Source organism: Capricornis sumatraensis, chromosome 1 (assembly GCF_032405125.1).
Source record: "Capricornis sumatraensis isolate serow.1 chromosome 1, serow.2, whole genome shotgun sequence".
Classification (NCBI taxonomy): Eukaryota; Metazoa; Chordata; class Mammalia; order Artiodactyla; family Bovidae; genus Capricornis; species Capricornis sumatraensis.
The window spans coordinates 18831368-18851521 of record NC_091069.1 but is presented as its reverse complement, the minus strand read 5'-3'; the positions used below and the strand labels follow the sequence as shown (position 1 = coordinate 18851521).

At 38.7% G+C, this 20154-nt stretch overlaps 1 protein-coding gene and 1 pseudogene across 1 annotated transcript in view; both read left to right on the top strand.

Annotated features, from left to right (window-relative positions):
• Positions 1–20154, top strand: part of ADAM17 (ADAM metallopeptidase domain 17) — a 43066-nt gene that overhangs the window by 9167 nt on the left and 13745 nt on the right. The window contains exons 2-11 of the mRNA XM_068979041.1: positions 3103–3235; positions 4500–4630; positions 5796–5884; positions 8131–8299; positions 9441–9574; positions 11883–11972; positions 13852–13965; positions 15532–15676; positions 15790–15878; positions 18902–19054. Coding sequence (XP_068835142.1) covers positions 3103–3235; positions 4500–4630; positions 5796–5884; positions 8131–8299; positions 9441–9574; positions 11883–11972; positions 13852–13965; positions 15532–15676; positions 15790–15878; positions 18902–19054 — 1247 coding nt within the window. The remainder of the gene's footprint in view (positions 1–3102; positions 3236–4499; positions 4631–5795; positions 5885–8130; positions 8300–9440; positions 9575–11882; positions 11973–13851; positions 13966–15531; positions 15677–15789; positions 15879–18901; positions 19055–20154) is intronic.
• LOC138085220 (large ribosomal subunit protein eL42-like) lies at positions 16279–16597 on the top strand (annotated as a pseudogene).

Here is a 20154-nt window from a genome sequence, read left to right as displayed (position 1 = left end):
AGGTTACTGCTTGCGTAAGAGCAGGAGCTCAAGAGTGCAGGACAAGAGGCATCTGCTGTCTGTCTGTAATGGCTGCAGGCTGTCCGGTTTGAGATCTCTAGTTAAAAAGAGGATAAATTACAGTGGAAACGTATTAGTTAAGTACTTTAACATGCTTTAGCTAATTCCCTTTTAAAAGTGCTTATTATAGAAAAATACCCAAAGATAACCAGTGATGTTACTATCTTGCTCTTATTTTTTTCCTAGTCCTATTTTTGTACATAGTTAAGGTCATGCAATAGGAATAGATTTTAAAATCTACCTTTGTTTGTTTACTATTATAATGTAAGTATTTTCCCATGTTCTTACAGTCTGTTGGCAGCTTTTAAATGGTTGCATATTTCTTTTCTTTGTCATTAGGAAGTGCTGTCCCTTCTCTGTTTGCCAGGTACTTAGTTTGTTTCCAGTTTTTTGTTCTTAAAACTAATGCAAGACTGAACAGTGAACATCTTTATCCTTGAAGATTTTTCCCTTTGCTTTGAGCTGTTTCCTTAGTTGCCTAGTTCAGTGGTTCTCAGACTGGAATGAACGTCAGCATCACCTGGAAGGCACCTTAGACGCAAATGACGGCCCTTTGCCTAGAATTTCCGATTGTGGAGAACTGGGGAGAAAACAGATTCCCAGGTGATGCTGGTTGTGGGGAGCACACTCTGAGAACAACTAGCCTGTATCGTTGACAATAAAACTATAGTATTTCAGTCAGTAGGAGTGATTATGATCTTGAGTGAAACTCAGTCCGTGTACCAACCTGTATCAAGGAAGCTGAAGGGCTAAAGGATTGTGTCAGCACCTCAGCATTGAGAATCTGTGCAATTTGTGAACGTGGGAGTGCCGTTTTGTGCAGGGTTCTGTGCCAGGTGTCGTGAGGTAAGGATACTGTGATTTTAAAACGGAGCTCACTTTTGGCTGTCTTAGAGTCTGTTTGTGAGACAAGACAAATATAACTCAAAAATGCCAGGAGAGAGGTGTAAACAAAAGGCTGCAGAATTCAGAGGGAGGCAGAATCATGTTTGATTGACACATCAAAAAGGAGGAGGCCAAGAAGTGGAGGGTCCAGGAAGAGCTAGGCTATTTTTCAGCAGTTTCAAAGTTGAAATCAATAAAGCTTGAGGTTTTCAGCCAGACAGGCCCCAATTCAAATCCTTATGCTGTGCTGTGTTAGCTTTGTGATACTCTTCTCTCCGAGTCTGTTTCTTCATGTGGAAGGTAGGGAAAATATCCCAAGGATGTTGGTGAAGATAACGTAAAATGCCTAGTATGGAGTCTTGTAGGAAACAAAACACTCAAATTGTTGGATAAATGACAAGCTTCTTGAAGGTTTTTTATTGGTGCCTCTAAGCATTATAATTAGCAAGGTCAAGTCACCAGTAACCATCCATTGGCATAAAGGAGATTTACGCCTTCCAAAACAGCTTTCCTCTGGAATAAAAATAAAAGGCAGATTTTTGTTAACAGAAAATGGTTGGTACCCAATGAGTGTGAAGTTTGCTACCCCTTTAGTCTTGACTTAGAGCCTTGAATGGACTTTGACTAAGCCTCCTTTGCCTACATAGTAGTTGCCTCTGCAGGTTTGCTTGAATACCGTGTGAGAGTGAGGCGTTTTCCCTTCTTTGGCCACTCTGGACACTGGCCCTCCCTGCTGTCTGCCTCTGCTCCCCTACTCTCATGCCACAGCGCTGGCCTGGGTGCTTTTGGGTGTTGGCTGTCTCTCCCACTGCTGTAGGCAAGGACTTTGCTCGTTGAATGCTGTCTCCTAGCCCCTAGACCAGTGGTTGGCACATAGTGAATAAATGGATGAAAGAACCAGTTGAGGGTATTTAGGAGAAAAGGATGGAGAAAAGTATAGGGTAGATTCTTTTAAAAATGGTTTTGTAGGCATTTTTAACTGTACCAGCAACAGACTTGTATTTTAAGCTCCTGCTGCTCTATTTTGAGGACATTCTAAGTCCACTGGAATGATTTTGAATACCGTTGCTTCTGCAGTGATGGTTGTTGAGAGGAAAGGAAACATCGGCTCAAATATTTTTAGACAGTTTTTACAGAGACTTAAGTCACCAAAAGTGTCTTCCAGAAGTCTTCCTGACTGTGGGAGAGACAGCAGAGTTGCTGTTGATAAAAAGTGACTTCTACCTACAGTGTTTACTCTTGCTCTTTGCCAAACAGGAACTTACAAGTGCTTGTTCTGCCTTTGTGGCAGTGCAGCTTTGCTTTTCTTGGGTTCCAAGTCAGTCTGGTAAAAAAGTGTTAGATTTTTCTTCTTAGGGATTCATTTGGTCGTAGCACTGCACTTCTTGGTGTCCCATGGGATGCTGTTCTGCTGCGTCTGTTGAGGGCATGGTGATAGGGAAATCACCACTATTTTGCTCTCTAATTTGGAATATGGTTGTTTTTTTTTTTTCTATAAAAGATTTGCTTTTCCAGTTTGGTTTGCCCAGACCATTGGTACATTTGTTGCTCATGTTACTTTACATCAAGTGGTAAGGAATTGATGTTGCCCAGGTGGGCAGTGGGCAGGTCATGTAGGCAGCCTTGTTCTTAGAAATTCTGAACATATAGCCATAAATGCCTTGAATTTAGAAGTTAGTTCATTGCATACTATAATATTCTCTGAGGTATTAAAATTATTAGGACATGGACATGGACTTAGGTTCACGTGTTCCAGGTCTCTTTCCAGAGCCCATTCGCTAGACCTTGGAGCCCTGAAGGCTCACACCTCGACTTGCTTCCTGTATTCTTAAGTCTCTTCTGTCTGCACCCCTCCCTTCTTTCTCGTGCCATTTGTTTCCTGGAAAAATTGGGTCATTTGTTTTGCAGGAATGGAACATTCTGGGTGTGCCTGGTTACTTCCTAAGGTGGTTATTTAATTTGGCAACCTCTAATCCCTTTTTGTCTGAAAAACTGTAAGTTCTATCTTAATTAGATTCAGGGGTGTGTGAGTGTGTGTGTGTGTTTGATAAGAATACTTTGATACTACTGGGACATTACATCAGGAAGTGTTGTTTTAATGGTATTACAATTGATTCTTAGGTTTCAGTGTTAATAATCTTTTTACCTTTATTTCAGAAAAGCTTGATTCTTTGCTCTCGGACTACGATATCCTCTCCTTATCCAATATCCAGCAGCATTCTGTGAGAAAGAGGGAGCTGCAGGCCTCGACACACTTAGAAACACTACTGACTTTTTCAGCCTTGAAAAGGTAATTTGAAGTATTCATAAAATAATGTTGGGGCAGTGGGGTACTTGGTTTGGTAAAAGCAGAAAAATTGGAGTGTCTAATTAAATCTTAGTTACATTGTAAAGATTTGTGATTAGTATAATTATAGTCTGTCAGGCTTCTTGTAATAATGTATTGCTTATTCTAAAATTCATACTAATGACTATTTAAAAATTAAATGTGTGTTCCAAAAGTGTTAATGATGGTTGTTTATTGTTGTTTAATGATGGTATAATTTATTTTTTGGAATTCTGACAAAGAATTTTAATTAATTCAGTGGTTGTAATACTTTTGTGCTGCTTTAGAATTATCAGCCTTATACTGAGTACTGTCTTCATTTTATACATGAAGACACTGAGCTTTAGAGATAAAGGATTTATTTAGCTCACAGCCTAGTGGTGAGCTGGGTCTACAATTCAGTGCTCTTTCCTCATTGAATTGCTCTTATGTCATAGCATACATGGATAGATGTGTGGTCTATTTGGTCATTAACTTTAATATCTCATGTTTTGCAGATGTAAATTTGTTAGATAATTACAGGCTTCTTTCCAAAGTCTTTTTAGAGAGTTTTATTCATATCCGAAACATTAGGGGAATATAAATGGGCTGACTTTTTCTTTATATATGGGATAGGCCTTCTCCAACAAGTATTTTAAAATAATATATGTACCTAGCTTTAAAAAAAATCCTGCAGAGGGACGTCCCTGATAGTCCAGTGGTTAAGACTCCAGGCCTCCACTGCAGCGGGTGAGGGTTCAATCCCTGGTAGGGGAACTAAGATCTCTTAGGGCTTGGGGCCCCCTCCCTAAAAAAACAGACAGCAAGTGTAAGAGGTTTTTACTTCTAATTCTGTTAGAATTAGAAGAAGCTTCCCAGACCCAGCGAGTTTCCTTATAAACTTCCACAAGATTTAATGAGCAGTTTTTGCATGTAGATCTATATACGTGTGGGTGATATAGAGAGCGTAGATTTACCTCATTTGTAACAGCTGCAGAAATATTCCTGTTTTTAGTACCCTGCAGATGGATGTAACAAACAGTGCTCCAGGGAATATCTTTTATAAATATACTTTGTCTAGGTGTCTGTTTAGGATACATTCCTGAAAGGTGAATTACTGTATTGGGTCAGGGGTATACATGTTATAAATGCTTATTGATGTTGAATGTTCAATAAGCAATAAATGCTTATTGAAGCTTCTTCTCCTAAAGGTTTATGTGCTTCAAGTTGAGATGCATTCTTTCTTTAGGCATTTTAAATTATACCTGACATCAAGTACTGAACGCTTTTCCAAAAATTTCAAAGTCGTGGTGGTAGATGGGAAAGATGAAAGGGAGTATCCAGTCAAATGGCAGGACTTCTTTAGCGGACATGTGGTTGGTGAGTAGGTGCTCATTTGTTTGCCCTCGTGTATGGACAGAGGAGCCTGGCGGGCTACAGTCCGTGGGGTCACAAGGAGTTGGACATGACTGAGTGACTAACACTGCTACCACTACTGGGAGGTTGGGTATCCAGATTAAACCAGAGTTGTATTTTCTTTTTTGAGGGGAGGAGAATGGGGTGGCAAAGAAGTTCTACTGTTTGTCTCTTTTATTTGAGCTTTGTAAGTCTGAAAGCAGAAGCATGCAAACAGGAGGAAATGGGTATTATCCAGCATGTCATTACTGATTGGGTATGTTGATTGTACAATAGAGTTGCTCTTACTGCTACTGCTGCTGCTGCTAAGTTGCTTTAGTCGTGTCCGACTCTGTGCAACCCCATAGATGGCAGCCCACCAGGCTCCCCCGTCCCTGGGATTCTCCAGGCAAGAGTACTGGAGTGGGTTGCCATTTCCTTCTCCAGTGCATGAAAGTGAAAAGTGAAAGTGAAGTCGCTCAGTCGTGTCCGACTTTGCGACCCCACGGACTGCAGCCTACCAGGCTCCTCCATCCATGGGATTTTCCAGGCAAGAGTACTGACTGGGTTGCCGTTGCCTTCTCCGAGAGTTGCTCTTAAGTCATACGAATTTAACCTCCTTTTGTCTCCAGGGAAGGACTGTAGACTTCCCTTATGAGATTGTAAGCAAGGAAGATGGGATCATAGATCAATTATTTTACCTTCTATCATGTATTTATTTAATATATTAAATAAGCAATTGCAGTTTACTTCTGGAAATTTTTCTGCAGTAAGAAAAAAATGGCCCTAAAATACTCAAAAAGTATAGTTCCAGACCTGTATATTCTAGATCATGCTTCCTGCCTCTTTCTTACCCCAGAGTAGGTAAAGTTATTCCAGAAGAAAATTTGTACTTTCTCTTTTGTTCTGTAACATACTCTAGATAATTCTCATAAGAGACCTGAGGGAAAGAGGCCGGTTTTAGATGACTAGAGTTGAGATTCCTCCTCGGGAGTGAGAATACCCACCCACTTTCTGGGCCTGTGTTCCTTAGATCTCCATGGTGCCTGGGCGCATTCCACGCTGTAGAAGGGTGTGGTAGATTTTTATCAACAGTAGTGCATAGATTTTTGGACTTAAATTTTTTTTAATAATGGCTTTTTTTTTTAAGGTGAGCCTGACTCTAGGGTTCTAGCACACATAGGAGATGATGATATTACAATAAGAATCAACACAGATGGGGCAGAATATAATGTAGAGGTAAGTCTGCATGTCAGTTTTTTTTCAAGGAGCGTATGTCTCTTATTTTTAGAAAGCCATTTCACAGTTGTTTTAGGGAGAAAAAGGTCTTTAATTATACTTCTTTTCTCCTTGTATTTAAGTTTTATTTTTTAAGACCAGAAAAATAGATGAAAGACTTTTAAAAAGCATACCTAAGATACTGTCATAGGACACACTCTGTATTTTTGAGTACAACAATTGAGAGAAAGTCATATGTGGGATGGATAATAGAAGAGGAAACTTTCTTTCCCTCCTCTTTTCTTTATTCTTTCTCTTAATAATTTCCAAAAGGTAAAGCTTTTCAAAGATGAAAGGGAAATCTCTTTCATAGATGCTCTAGAAGTACATGGTCAATAAAAGGTGACAGTTCATAGTCTGAGAAGTTAAAAGACGAAGCTATAGGACACTCAGGCTCTGACCACTCTTTCATTGAAACCGTAGCAGTCGAAACAAGCCCAGAGGAGCTACGTTTGTGTGAGACACATCACTGCATGTCAGATACCGGTCCAGAAAACAAACTGTTTGCTTCTGATTTGTGGGTTGAAGTGTTTTCTACGTCTCTAGAGAATACTCTGGAACATGAACACATCTCTGAGGTTGCCACAGAAGGGAAACAGCTGGAGAATCCCACAGGGGAATTTTATGGGCCAGGCTTAGAAGTGGCCTGCGTCACTTCTGCCCACGTTCCAGAACTCTTGTCTCTGATCTGCCTACAGAAGAGGCTGGAAAAGCTAACCTCCTGTGCTCAGAAAGATAAACAGTAGGGGGAGTGTGCAGCATTGTTTCTGCCAAAATGCACATGTTTGCTTATTTCCTTAAGATCATCTTTTCTTAGTCCAAAAATGTGTGCATTTAGGACCCAAGTTGGTGATGGTGGTTAGTCACTTAGTTGTGTCTGACTCTCTTGACCCCCTGGACTGTAGCCTGCCAGGCTTCTCTGTCCATGAGATTTCTCAGGCAGGAATACTGGAGTGGGTTGCCATTTCCTTCTCCAGGGGATCTTCTGACCCAGGGCTTGAACCCATGTCTCCTGCATCACAGGTAGTCTCCTGAATTGCAGGAGGATTCTTTATCGCTGAGCCACCAGGGAAGCCCTAAGATCCAAGTTAAATTTTCTCAGATTCCTCACTTTTCCAAATAATTCCCTTGGGACAGTTAGGAATTCTGTTTTCATTCATTCCTCTCTGTTTCACCAAGTACAAAAATGATCATAATTAACATTTTCCTGTGAAATGGTCACTTAAAAGTAAACTCATCAGGTTTGTTGAAGGACTTTAGCATAAGATTAGTAATTTTTAAATTGATCAAGTGGTTTATTACTTACTTAGAAGTCCACCATCTGCTTCCCACCCCCAACTCTGCCAGCTCTAGGAAATCACTAATCTATTCTCTGTTTATATTTGTCTTTTTGTTTCTTTAGATTTGCTTGGTCAACTCATATAAATGGAATCACACAACATGTGATCTTTTGGTGTCTGGCTGTTTTCATGTAGAATGTTTTTGACATTCCTTCATGTTATAGCGTGTGTCAAGTACACCATTTCTTTTTATTGCCAAATAATATTCCATTGTTTGGATAGACCACATTTTGTTTATTGATGCATCAGTTGGGTATTTGCATTGTGTCTGCTGTTCGGCTGTTAGGACTAATCCTGCTGTGAACATTTTTGAACACGTTTTTATGTGAGCGTATATTTTCATTGCTCTTGGGTATGTAATATACTAGGAATGGAATTTTTGGGTCATATGATAACTCCTTTTTTAACTTTTTATGAAACTTCTGCACGGTTTTCCATAGTGACCGCAGTTTACATCCTTAGCATTTTAGGTTTACTGCGTTCTGTATTTCATATTCCATTCTCACGAGCAGTCGATGAGGGTTTCTCCAAGAGTTTCTCCACTTCCTTGCCAATACTTGTTATATGTCTTTTTGATTACAGCTGTCCTAGTGGATATGGTGTCCTTCGGGTTTTGATTTTCATTTCCATGATGGATATGGAGATACATAGATGCACAGATACACAGACACAGCATCTTTTTTTGTATGAGCTATCTAATTCTGATGAGACCAGTGTCCTTACAGAGAAGAACTTGGTCTTGACTAGGCAGTTTACTTAACCTGGAAATGAATGTTACTGATATCTAAAAATAGGCAAAGGGTGTTATAAGAATTTAATAGGCAGTTTTATATTTTCCATCTCAGTTATATTTGTTTCCTATTTTAGCCGCTTTGGAGACTAATTAATGATACTAAAGACAAAAGAATGTTAGTTTATAAATCTGAAGATATCAAGAATGTTTCACGTTTACAGTCTCCAAAAGTGTGCGGTTATATAAAGGCGGATAATGAAGAGTTGCTTCCGAAAGGGCTGGTAGACAGCGAGCTGCCTGATGGTAAGACGAAAAACATACATTTCAAATAAAAAGCAAGCATAACAGCTGTCTTCAATAGGGGTGGTTGTTAGTTGATTTTAAAAAAAAGAACGTGATTATCAAATAATTATAGTATTAATTTTGGCTTGAAAATAGTTTTGTTCAGGAGAGATCTGGTATGTTCAGGGTGGTATGACTATAGACAGGAAACAATATTGTTCAGAAATTTCTTAAGTTATATATATTTTTTGCCTGTAATAATTGAAAACGCTAGAAAAAAGATTGGGGAAAGGGGAAAGTGAATAATCTGAGGAAAAACATTTTCATTAGCAGGTATTTAGAAATGACAGAACAGTATGGTGAAAAAACAGTCTTCAGATACATTTATAAGAAATCAGTTGGTAGCAAGAAGGGTATGTTTTGTTTAAAAGAAGATTAACAGCCCTTGGACAGATGAATTTACAGATGTTTTAAAGATCGTCTACCCATTTATTACTGTTTTATTTAAGGATCAAGTTTTATTTTATTTTTAAATTTTTTCTGGCCATGCCAAGTGGCATGTGGGATCCTAATTCTCTGCCTGGGGATCAGACCTGCACCTCCTACATTGGAAGCGCGGAATCTTAACCGCTGTGCTGCCAGGGAGGTAGCCTCACTAATTTTTTAATGTTGGATTATCTGGATATTTTTACTGTTACGTTAGTTAATTTGTAGACGTCTTCTAGAAGAAAATGACACCTCCATAGTCGAGCAATAGATAGGTGGTTATTTTATTCTGTGAAGTACTTTTACACTTTTCCTTGTTTTTGGATTCTACAATTTTTTTTTTTTTTTAACTTTTTTATTATTCAGTTTTTTTGGTGGCGCCACAAGGCATTCGGGATCTTAGTTCCTCAGCCAGGGTTTGATCCTGCGCCCCTTGCAGTGGCAGTGCAGTGTCTTAACCACTGGAATGCCAGGGAAGTCCCTTGAATGTTACAGGTTGAAAATCTCATTCTTAATTTTCACTTTTCTGTCTCCAAATTTTTCTTGTTCAAGATATTGTTAAGGATACTGAGCTCAAATAATATTTGTTTCAAAAATATGCTAGATTTAAAAATTTGCTATAAAAAAACTTGTTTTGGTGAATTTTGATTTAATAGTGCATCCAAATTCATATTAGAGCTTGTTCATCGGGTGAAGAGACGAGCTGACCCCAATCCCTTGAAGAACACGTGTAAATTATTGGTGGTAGCAGATCATCGCTTTTACAAATACATGGGCAGAGGGGAAGAGAGTACAACTACCAACTACTTGGTGAGTATTTGACATTGGAGGATGTAATGGGCAGAAACATTCCTGTAGGTGGGCAAGTGCCATTTAAGAGAAGACTGCTGTAATTTGAAATGTCATGAAATGAGATCTGTTTCAGATGCTTTGTGATTTCCTAGAATATTTGAGGTCTGTCACTGAGGTTCTTAACATTATTTAAACAATAATGTGGTTTGATTATTGTTAGTTGTTAGATGCTATTTTCAAATTTTTGGAAACCATTTTACCTTTCAACTAGGCTTTTCTGCACATCAGAATTTTTATGCATATTATGTTTAAGGAAAGTTCATAACGTAGACCTTCTGTCTTTATAGAACTGAACTCTGTGAAAACGTCACTGTTGAGATGACAGTGGTCGCGTTGCTGGGACATATAGATGTATACTCCAGAGTGGGGGAAACAAGTATCTGTATGAACTTGTGTGTGTTGTTTTTGCTTATATGTGTCTATCAGAGGGACTGGTCACTTGGTTTGTATCATGTAAAATATCTAATTGTTAGGCCGTAACTGGGTGGAATAAATGGAACTGTAGGGCAGAGATTTGAAGGCAAGATTACAGAACCACTGGTGCTGGATTTTTCAGCATTTACTATTGTCATTTTGAAAGTCAAGGGAATCATATTTCATTGACACTTTTTGTCAGTCTGACCTCATTCCTCGTGATCGCTTGGCAGTGACTGAAGTGACGTTGAGGGAGTTAAAGAGAATGTGGCTATTCATTCTGCAGTGCTGCAGAGCCCAGCGTAGCAAAGCCGTCTTTCTCCCATACTGGTCCCATACCGTGCGTTTTTTGTGCCCTTCTTTCCCTTGCCCTCCATGTCAAGTAATTTTATTACGAGGGTAGTGGGAGTAGTGTGTGAAGTCACTATAGGTTTTGTTCCTAAGTAAGAAACTCTTTCTTTTTTAAAATCAATTTGTTTATTGGCTGTGCTGGTCTTGGTTGCTGTGCGGGCTTTTCTCTAGTTGCAGCGAGTTACTCTCCTGTTGGGATGCTTGGGCTTCTCATTGCTGTGGCTTCTCTTGTCAGGGAGCATAGATTCAACAGTTGGGTGCTCAGGTATAGGGCTCAGCTGCTCCACGGCATGTGGGATCTTCCTGGATCAGAGATTGAACCTGTGTTTCCTGCATTGGCAGGCAGATTCTTTTCCACCAAGCTACCAGGGAAGCCCAGGTATTCTTTCTTGAGAGGCTTCTTTTCTTAGTGTGGGTTTTGTATTAGGGCCTCTTAGTTTACTTCTTTGTTCATTACACCAGGAATATGAATATAATGGAAGGTCTTGTCTTAGAAATTGCATTTCTCTTTTTCTTTTGGCTGCTCTAGGTCTTTGTTGTTGAGTGTGGACTTTCTCTAGTTGCGACTTGTAGGCTCTAGAGCATGCAGGCTTCAATAATTGTGGCACACAGGCTTAGTTACTGTGCGCATGTGGGATCTTCCAAGACCAGGGATTGAACCCGTGTCCCTTGCATTGGCAGGCAGGGTCCTAACCACTGGACCACATGGAATTCCCAGAAATTGCATTTCTTGGTCTTAGAGTTACCGTAAGCAAAGAACAATTTCTTAGACCTGTAACATGCTTCGCAGTTGCCAGAACAAACCTCATTTACCCAGTTTGAACAGTAAAATCTTCTCTTAAGGAAAAGATAGGTAATGAGTATCTTGTCCCTACTGTAGTTTGAATCATACTTGGCTATTATACTGTCCCTCCTCCCTCAGTAATCTCTGTACTCTGCCTCTCCCCCAGCCCCCATCAGAGGACGGGAGCGAGGCGACATGGTGAGACCTCATTCCTGTTTCTGCCTCGTGCTTGGGTGCTGAACTTTGCCTAGGGAGGGTTTGGGATAGTGTTGGTGGTGTGTGCCACTGCTCCTTACTACTTTCTGAAGGTTTTTTTTTTTTTTTTGAAGTATGTGGCAAGAGATAGAGTGAACAGATACTTCTTTGGGCTATTTTAGGTAAATTGACTATTAACTTTGATTTCCATAGTTGAGTGGCAGTTTTTGAAAAAACCCATTACTTAATATTTCCATTCTTTATGCAGTTGATTACCTGAAATTGGGGGTTAATTGTGCAACTGCTTTATTCTGGTAACATTTTAAGTTTGAGGCTAGAAATACTTTCTTTGATAGAACAGTCAACATTAAGAGTAACATCCTAATGTCAGTTTTTTTACTTGGTGAAACTTGCTACAGTGGTATTTAAATTGATTTTTTTAAAATCCCTGAAGAACTTATATTAGACTGCAAAGAATGGTAAAATATACGTCTTTCTTTTTCTCTCTTTTTATACACACAGATAGAGTTGATTGACAGAGTTGATGACATCTATCGAAACACTTCATGGGACAATGCAGGTTTTAAAGGTTATGGAATACAGATAGAACAGGTATTTTATCAAGGGATGTTTGTTATAATGTTCAAGTAAGTTGCGTGGTATAAATATTTGTCGCTTGTATTAACAGTCCAGAAACTTATCTTCTATTTTAATCATGAATTAATATTCTGATATGACAGTGATTTTTATCTGATAAACTTAAGTGTTTTGATACTATTTGTAGATTATGAAATATTCTGTTCTTAGGCTTCTTTTAGGCAGGAAACCTTCTTACGCTACTAAGAGCTTTCCTTTTTTCTGCATTCATGGCCTTTTTTCTTCTGTGTTGCTTTACTTTTGATTATGCTTAATGTCTTTAGTTAGAATTCTAACACATTGTTGAAGCCTTAGAAAATTCATTCAAAAATGCTGTGTGTACATTTTCAAGGCATTTATACATATAGAACCATTAGATCTCTTTTCCTAAGAATCTTCTGAGTTCCTATCTGTTAATGGTGTCCATCACTGATGTATTAATGTCATCCTAATTATATCACATAGTAAAAACTGTTCCAAATTGATAAGACTTGTTATTAGCAAGTATTCTAAAATTGGTTATTACTTTGGACAGACATTTTGACATGTAAATTAAGGAAATTATCTCTTTTATCAGGTTGTGTGTACTAAAGTAGCCATATTACAGGTTCTGTAGTGTAGAATATAAAGAATAAAAAGAAAAAAGCTTTTGAAATCATGTATCATACTTTTAATAAATGTTACACTTTTATAGTACTTGTATAAAACTAAGAATTATTTTTCCCTTTTCCGTTTTCTTTTACTCTTTTGCATTTCCTTTTTAAAGTTTTTATTTGAATAGGTAATATATACACATGGTACAAAAGCCAGTGAAAAGTAAGTCTCCTCAGCTACCCGTTGTCAAACCAGTTCCTTTCCCCAGAGACATCCATGTCGCTAGTTTCATCCATCTCTCTCCCCAGAGATATTTTGTGCATGTATAGCATGTGTTTGTCTATGTGTGGTACGTTGTACTCTTTTGCACCTTGCTTTTTCATTTCATGAATATGTTGATGATTACCCCATTATGATACAATAAAGGTGTCTTACTTGTTTAAAGTAGCTGCAGCATATTTGAATTTTAGCAGACCAATAAATAAAGCTGCTTTTTGCTTTAGGAATTTGGAACCCGTTTGAAAAAAACTTGATGTGGTAGGAGATTAAGATACCAGCTTCTTTAATGATGATAGGTGGGTTGGAGAATGTGGTTTAGATGTGCAGTCACAGTGGTCTCCCACCTAGTTCATCCCAGAATGGACCTTGATCACCCAGCACCAGAGCTTCAGAGCCCACCCCAGTGAATTTACCACTCGGAGGGGTAGCAGACTGCAGTTATCCCCTCTGTAGGCAGGCAGATCTGGAAGAGATGCCAGAAACAGTGAGCTGAGCATGACTTTGTTCCTTTCTGCATTAGCCTTTGGAGAGAAACCAACATTCCTTTTTTTCTTTTTTTTTAAAGTAGGATTAATATGAATTTGTGCTATATGTATAAGGAAAAACTCCCCCCCCCCTTTTTTTTAACTTAGATGTCTGTGGTGTGCAGAGCTGTACATCTCATTCTCATCTCTGAATCACTGGAATAAATGATTTTAGGCTCACGGAGCCTAGGTTTTTATTTTTTCCAACTAAATAAAGAAATAAAAAGTACACTTATAAATTTATAAATCATTCTTTGACATATTTTTCATACCATTTTGCTTCTCAGTTTGTTTTTAATCATTGGACATTAGAAGTGAAGAATTTTATGGAGTTTTGACTCTAAAACTTTTTTTTTTAAGAATGGTCAATGGTCTTTTTTAGTTGAAACAATGCAGTATTATTTTAGTCTTGTGAACTTTTCTGAAGTGTTCTAAGTATTTTATCTCTTTAAGTATAGATTCGCATTCTCAAGTCTCCACAAGCAGTGAAACCTGGTGAAAGGCACTTCAATATGGCAAAAAGTTACCCAAATGAAGAAAAAGATGCTTGGGATGTGAAGATGTTGCTAGAGGTAGGTCATGGAACCCCGAGTGTGATACTGTTTAACACCATTCTGTGATTTCTAAAAATATGGGTCATGTCTGTGTTAATGAGGGGATGTCTTAGAGGTGGTGAGCACCAGGGTCAGCACACCCCAGCTGATCCCGCGGTGACCTCTTCCCCTGTCACTGGGCAGACAGCAAGGTGGACAGAACTGAAAGTGAAAATTGCTAGAAAGCAATGCTTCTTAATGGTAAAATCGCTGCAAATCTAGTGAAGTAATGGGGCTTTAGGAAATGATACCCTCCTTACTCTGAATAAATTTCTTAGACATGATTCTGTTAGTTCAGGTCTCTTTGAAGCTTATTAGTAGATCTCTGAGGTCAGTAATTACCAAATGGTATGAAAATGTGTTAGATGGTAGAGGTGTAATGTGGAGATCTGAAAGTGCTCCAGGAAATGTTAAATTTGTGTGTTTTTATTCTGGTAACTAAGGATGACGTAAATACTGTATGCCATATGGATTCTTGTCCTGACAAGATTTATCATTTCTATTCCCGGGTTTCTATCTATGGGCTTCCCTAGTAGCTCAGGTGGTAAAGCATCCGCCTGCAATGCAGGAGACACAAGTTCGATCCCTGGGTTGGGAAGATTTCCCTGGAGAAGGAAATGGCAACCCATTCCAGTATTCTTGCCTGGAGAATTTCATGGACTGAGGAGCCTGGCAGGCTACAGTCCCTGGGGTTGCAGAGTCAGACACGACTGAACGACTAACACACACTCTGTGTATACCTTTGCTTTGTTGTAAAATGGCCTTCTGTGAAGTGATAGCATTTATTTTCTACTGTGTGGTTAATGTGTTAGTTTCCCATGGCTGCTCTAACAGATTACCACAAATTTAGCGGCTTAAAACAGCACTTTGTTTATCTGATGGTTTCTAGGCTGAGTCCACAGTGTGGCTCATTTGGATTCTCTGGTTAGAGTCTCGCAAGACTGAAGTGAAGTCAGGTTTTCAAAGCTTGAGGGGAATTAAGGCGATTATTAGTTTGAGAGCCATAGAGTGCTGTATCTGTGTAATACTACTTAGCCATGAAAAAGAATGAAATTTTGCTATCTGCAACAATAGGGATGGACATACAGGGTCTTATGATAAGTAAATAAGTTAGAGAAGGATACTGTGTGATAGCATTTATATATGCAATCCATAAATAGAGCAAACTAGTGAATGTGGCAACAAAGAAATACAGATACAGATACAGAGAACAAATCAGTGGTTACCAGTGGGGAGAGGGAAAGGGCAATATAGGGGGAGGGGATGAAGAGGTGCAAACTGCTACGTATAAAATAAGCTACAAGGAAACAACATGGGAATATAGCCAGTATTTTATAACAACTATAAATGGAGTATAACCTTTAAAATGTAAATTACTATATTTTGTACAGCTGTAATTTATGTCTATCAACTATACGTCAGTTTTAAAAAAAATGTAAAAAATGCAGTTGTACAGTATGGTAGTATTCTGGAATATTTAGTTGAAACATCTCTTAGTCTGATGTAACTGATAATCTAATTAAGAGCACTTTGTTTTTTTAAAAGCAATTTAGTTTTGATATTGCTGAAGAAGCATCTAAAGTCTGCCTAGCACATCTTTTCACGTACCAAGATTTTGATATGGGAACCCTTGGCTTAGCTTATGTTGGTTCTCCCAGAGCGAACAGTCATGGAGGTGTTTGTCCAAAGGGTAAGTTTTCCATTTGTTGTATGAAATATGTGGGAATAGCAAGGTGATTGGATTATAATATAATTGTGTCATTATAATTATTGAACAGGCCATTTGTTTCTTTTTTCCTGTAGCTTATTACAGTCCAATTGGAAAGAAAAATATCTATTTGAATAGTGGTTTGACCAGCACAAAAAATTATGGTAAAACCATCCTTACAAAGGTATGTTCTTCAATTTTTAAAAGAGTAGATTTTGAGTTTATTATAGTGGGACCTCAGCAGTTACATATTTATGTAGATGTTTTTTAAAAGTAATGCATACTGTTCTTTGTCTCTGCCTAAACAGATGTATGTTTTTAGTGACAAATATGAAAAGTATAAAGAAGAAAATATTGTCAGCTGTCAAACTTCTTTAGAGACCAGTTGGTATCACTGTTTTTCCTAAAGACATTCTTTCTGGAGCCCTTCATCTGCAGCTCCCGATAAAGGACTGCTATCCAGAACATATAAGGAGTATACTGAAAACTCAAAAATAAAAAAATGAACAACCCAATTTTAAAATAGGCCAAAGATCTTAATAAATACCTCAGCAGCTTTCTGTGCTGGTATCGCTTTCACAAACATGGTGAATGTTCCAAAAACCCACCGGACTTTCTGTAAGAAGTGTGGGAAGCATCAGCCCCACAAAGTGACACAGTACAAGAAGGGCAAGGATTCTCTGTATGCCCAGGGAAAGCGGCGTTATGACAGGAAACAGTGGCTCTGGTGGACAGACTAAGCTGATTTTCCGGAAAAAGGCTAAAACTACAAAGAATATTGTACTGAGGCTTGAATGTGTTGAGCCCAACTGTAGATCAAAGAGAATGCTGGCTATTAAGAGATGCAAGCATTTTTAGCTGGGAGGTGATAAGAAGAGAAAGGGCCAAGTGATCCAGTTTTGAGCTTCGTATTTTATTATGAAGACAATAAAAATGCCATCAATAAAATCCTCTTATTTATGCTTTAAAAATAAATAAATAAATACCTCAGCGAAGAAGATATACAGATGGCAAATAAACATAATGAAAAGATGCTCAACACTGTATGTTAATAGGCAGTTGCAAATCAAAACAAAGAGAGCCCCTTATAAAACTAATCATATTGCTAATATCCAAAGTAGTGATAATACCAAATGCTAGTGAGGATGTGGAACAACATAAATTCTCATACATTGCTGGTGGAAATGCAAAATGGTATTAATACAATCACTTAGGAAGACAGTGTGGCAGTGTCTCAGAAAAATAAACATACTCTGGTGTTACACTGGACTCAGCACCCTTAGTGTTTAGTCAAAGGAGCCCTCACAGAAACCTGCCCGTGGATGTTTATAACAGCTTTATTAGTGATTGCCAAGACTTGGAAGCAATCAAGATGTCTTTCTGTAGGTGAATGGATAAACAAACGGGTACATCCGGATAATGGAATACTATTAAGCACTTTAAAAAAGAGCTATCAAGTTATAAACTCATGGAAGAATCATAAATGTATATTATTATTATTTTGTAGAGGCCAGGGATGCTGCTAAACCGCCTATAATAACACAAGACAGCACCACCACCACCCAACAAGCATGCAAAATAATTGTCTGGCCCAAAGAGTTAATATATTAAGTAGAAGAAGCCAATCTGTTTGATTTCATCTGTATGACATTCTGTAAAAGGGAAAGCCATGGGGGCAATAAAATGATGAGTGGTTGCCGAGAGTGGAGGGAGGGATGAGTAGGTGGAGTACAGAGGATTTTCTTTCGGGTGTTCAAACTATTCTGTATACTTTAATGATGGATATAAAACATGTGGGGACTTCTCTGACAGTCCAGTGGTTAAGATTCTGCCTTCCAATGCAGGGGGTACATGTTCGATCCCTTGTCAGGAAGCTAAGATCCTACATGCCCCATGGCCAAAAAACCAAAACATAAAACAAGTAATATTGTAAAAAATTCGATAAAGACTTTAAAAATAGTCTACATCAAAAATAATTGTTTTAAAAAAGAAAAGACGTTATGTGTTTGCCAAAACCCATAGAGAGTACAACACAAAGAGCAAACCTAATATAAATTACGGACTTTGGTGAATTTAAAAAAAAAAGTGAAATGGGATGAAAGAAGAAAATACGATAAGCAGTTTTTGGAAACTTTAATTTCCGAAATTGTTTTTATGGTGCTCCTTTACCTTTTTGGCATTACAATGGCATCAGTGGTTTGATTTCAGGACATGTCTTCCAGAGTTTTTCTATTTAAGACACATGGAACCAAAAAATAAATTATTTACATGTTTTTTAAAGTGTTAGTCTGTTTTTTTTTTTGAAGTGGATTAGAGAATCCACTAATGAATTTCTCCAAAGCATAGTATGGAATTACTTGCCCATATTGCACCTTTGGGATTTGAATACTTAGTTTGCTAAAAATGCAAAATTTTCTTTACTACCATTAACACTTGGAAATCTTCAACACATTGGTTTCAGAATTGGGACTCTTTGTTTTTTTAAAAAATATACAGTGTCTTGTAAAATATGTATAGATTTTTTTTATGTCCATGGAGTGATTCCCCCCTCCCCCATCTCAGGGGGAAAAAAATCAGTAAATTGTTATCTCATGAAGTTAAATATGGGAAAATTTTTAGCTTTACTGGCTAAATTTACCATTCTATTCAGATAGAAATTCTCTGGTGATCTGATAGGTTCAGTACAATCCTTCAGCTGGATTCTGAACAAAATCCTCTAGGTCATTAATATTGTCATTGTACAGGCATTCAGTCACTGGGATAAGGAACATTGTTTTGCTATTCTTTAGTGTCAAGTTTTAGCCTTCCCACCACACTTAGATCTAACGGGAATGTGACTGAGATGAGGGGTGCGGGGTGCGGGGGACTTGAGTGATTGGTTATTAACTCTTTGGTTTATCAGTGCCAGGCAGTTTTGGAACGGCCAGTGTTTGGTTCCTCATTGAGTGTTCCAGTCTATCTTTTAATTTATATTTTCTTATATTGATTTAAATTCATCCATGTAATACTACTTAATAGTATTCAATACAATCTTAAATATTCCATTTCATTTCTGTAACTGATGGAAGTCGTCATAGTCCAACTGTTGCCCTGTTGTTGATCTGAATCTGATTGATCAGGTCCCATTTAAGAGAGCGGAGCCCAGCTGGCCACAGCAGGTGATGGTTAAGTGTTAGGAAGTAATGTTTTCCCTGTGTGATCCTTCAGGAAGCTGACCTCGTTACAACTCACGAATTGGGGCACAACTTTGGAGCAGAGCACGACCCAGATGGTCTGGCAGAATGTGCCCCAAATGAGGACCAGGGAGGGAAGTACGTCATGTACCCCATAGCTGTGAGTGGTGACCACGAGAACAATAAGGTACGTGCCTTCTGGTGCTTTTGTTTTAAATGTGATCAGGGAGGAAGAGATGATGCTGAATGATAATGAGAGCCCAGAAAAGCTTCCCACTCGTGCTGCAACCCATGGGGTCGCAAAGAGTCGGACATGACTGAGTGACTGGAGAGCAGCAGGTAGGGATGGAATTGCACATCACCAAGTGCCGCGAAACATGGTCCCTCTAAGTCTGCTCATGTGGACTGTGTTGTCAAAGGTAATCATGTGTTGCTTTGAGCTGTATGGAAAGTTAATTGTTTAATGCCTTGCACTGGAATCCTAGTTTGCAGGGTCTAGTGGGCTTAGACTTTCACTTAAAATATTCTTTCATTTAAAATATTGTTTCATTTTTAAGCGTATCATTCATGTTAGCTCTACATTGCTTCATAATTTGCATGTTTTAATAAACTTTTGCAACAAAATATGTAATTTGCCAGATGTAAGTGTCCTGTGGGTAAGGCGCTTGCCTTTCTGGTTTACAGCTCTGTCTCTAGTGCTCATTCAGGGTACCTGGTATGCAGTAGATAATATTTACTTTGTCAGGTAAGTAGAGAGATCATATTCTGTTGAAGGTGTCTGGAATACTCGACACTCGTTGACTTGGGACATGGGAACAGCTTCAGAGACTTCCTGAGAGAGGCTGACTCACTCGTAGAGTCTAAACTGAAAGTCTTCATAGACGTCTGTCTGGTCCTTTTTCCTGTTTGCAAGAGAATGGGAAGTGGGGCTGAAAATTCCAAGCTTCTAACCGTGGCTTGGTCTTTCTGATGACCAGCGCCCACTCAGGAGCCCACTCAGAGTCTGCGCATTACAACAAAAGACACTCCTATTACCTAGGAAATTGGGGAGGTTTCAGGAGCTCTGGGCCAGGAGCTGTGGCCAGAGACGAGTGTATGTTCTATACTGTCTCATGACGATCTCGTGCTCTGCTCCTCAGGGGTCTATGGCGCTTGTCTGGGTGGCAGATGCAGCCATTGTAGTCACTTGCAGACTGTGGAGGCTCTACCTCTAAAAGTACTCAGGCTGAGTTTTACCCAAATCTTGTTCTGCTTTTCTTGGTATTTTCAAATTGTTTGGGAGCTGGA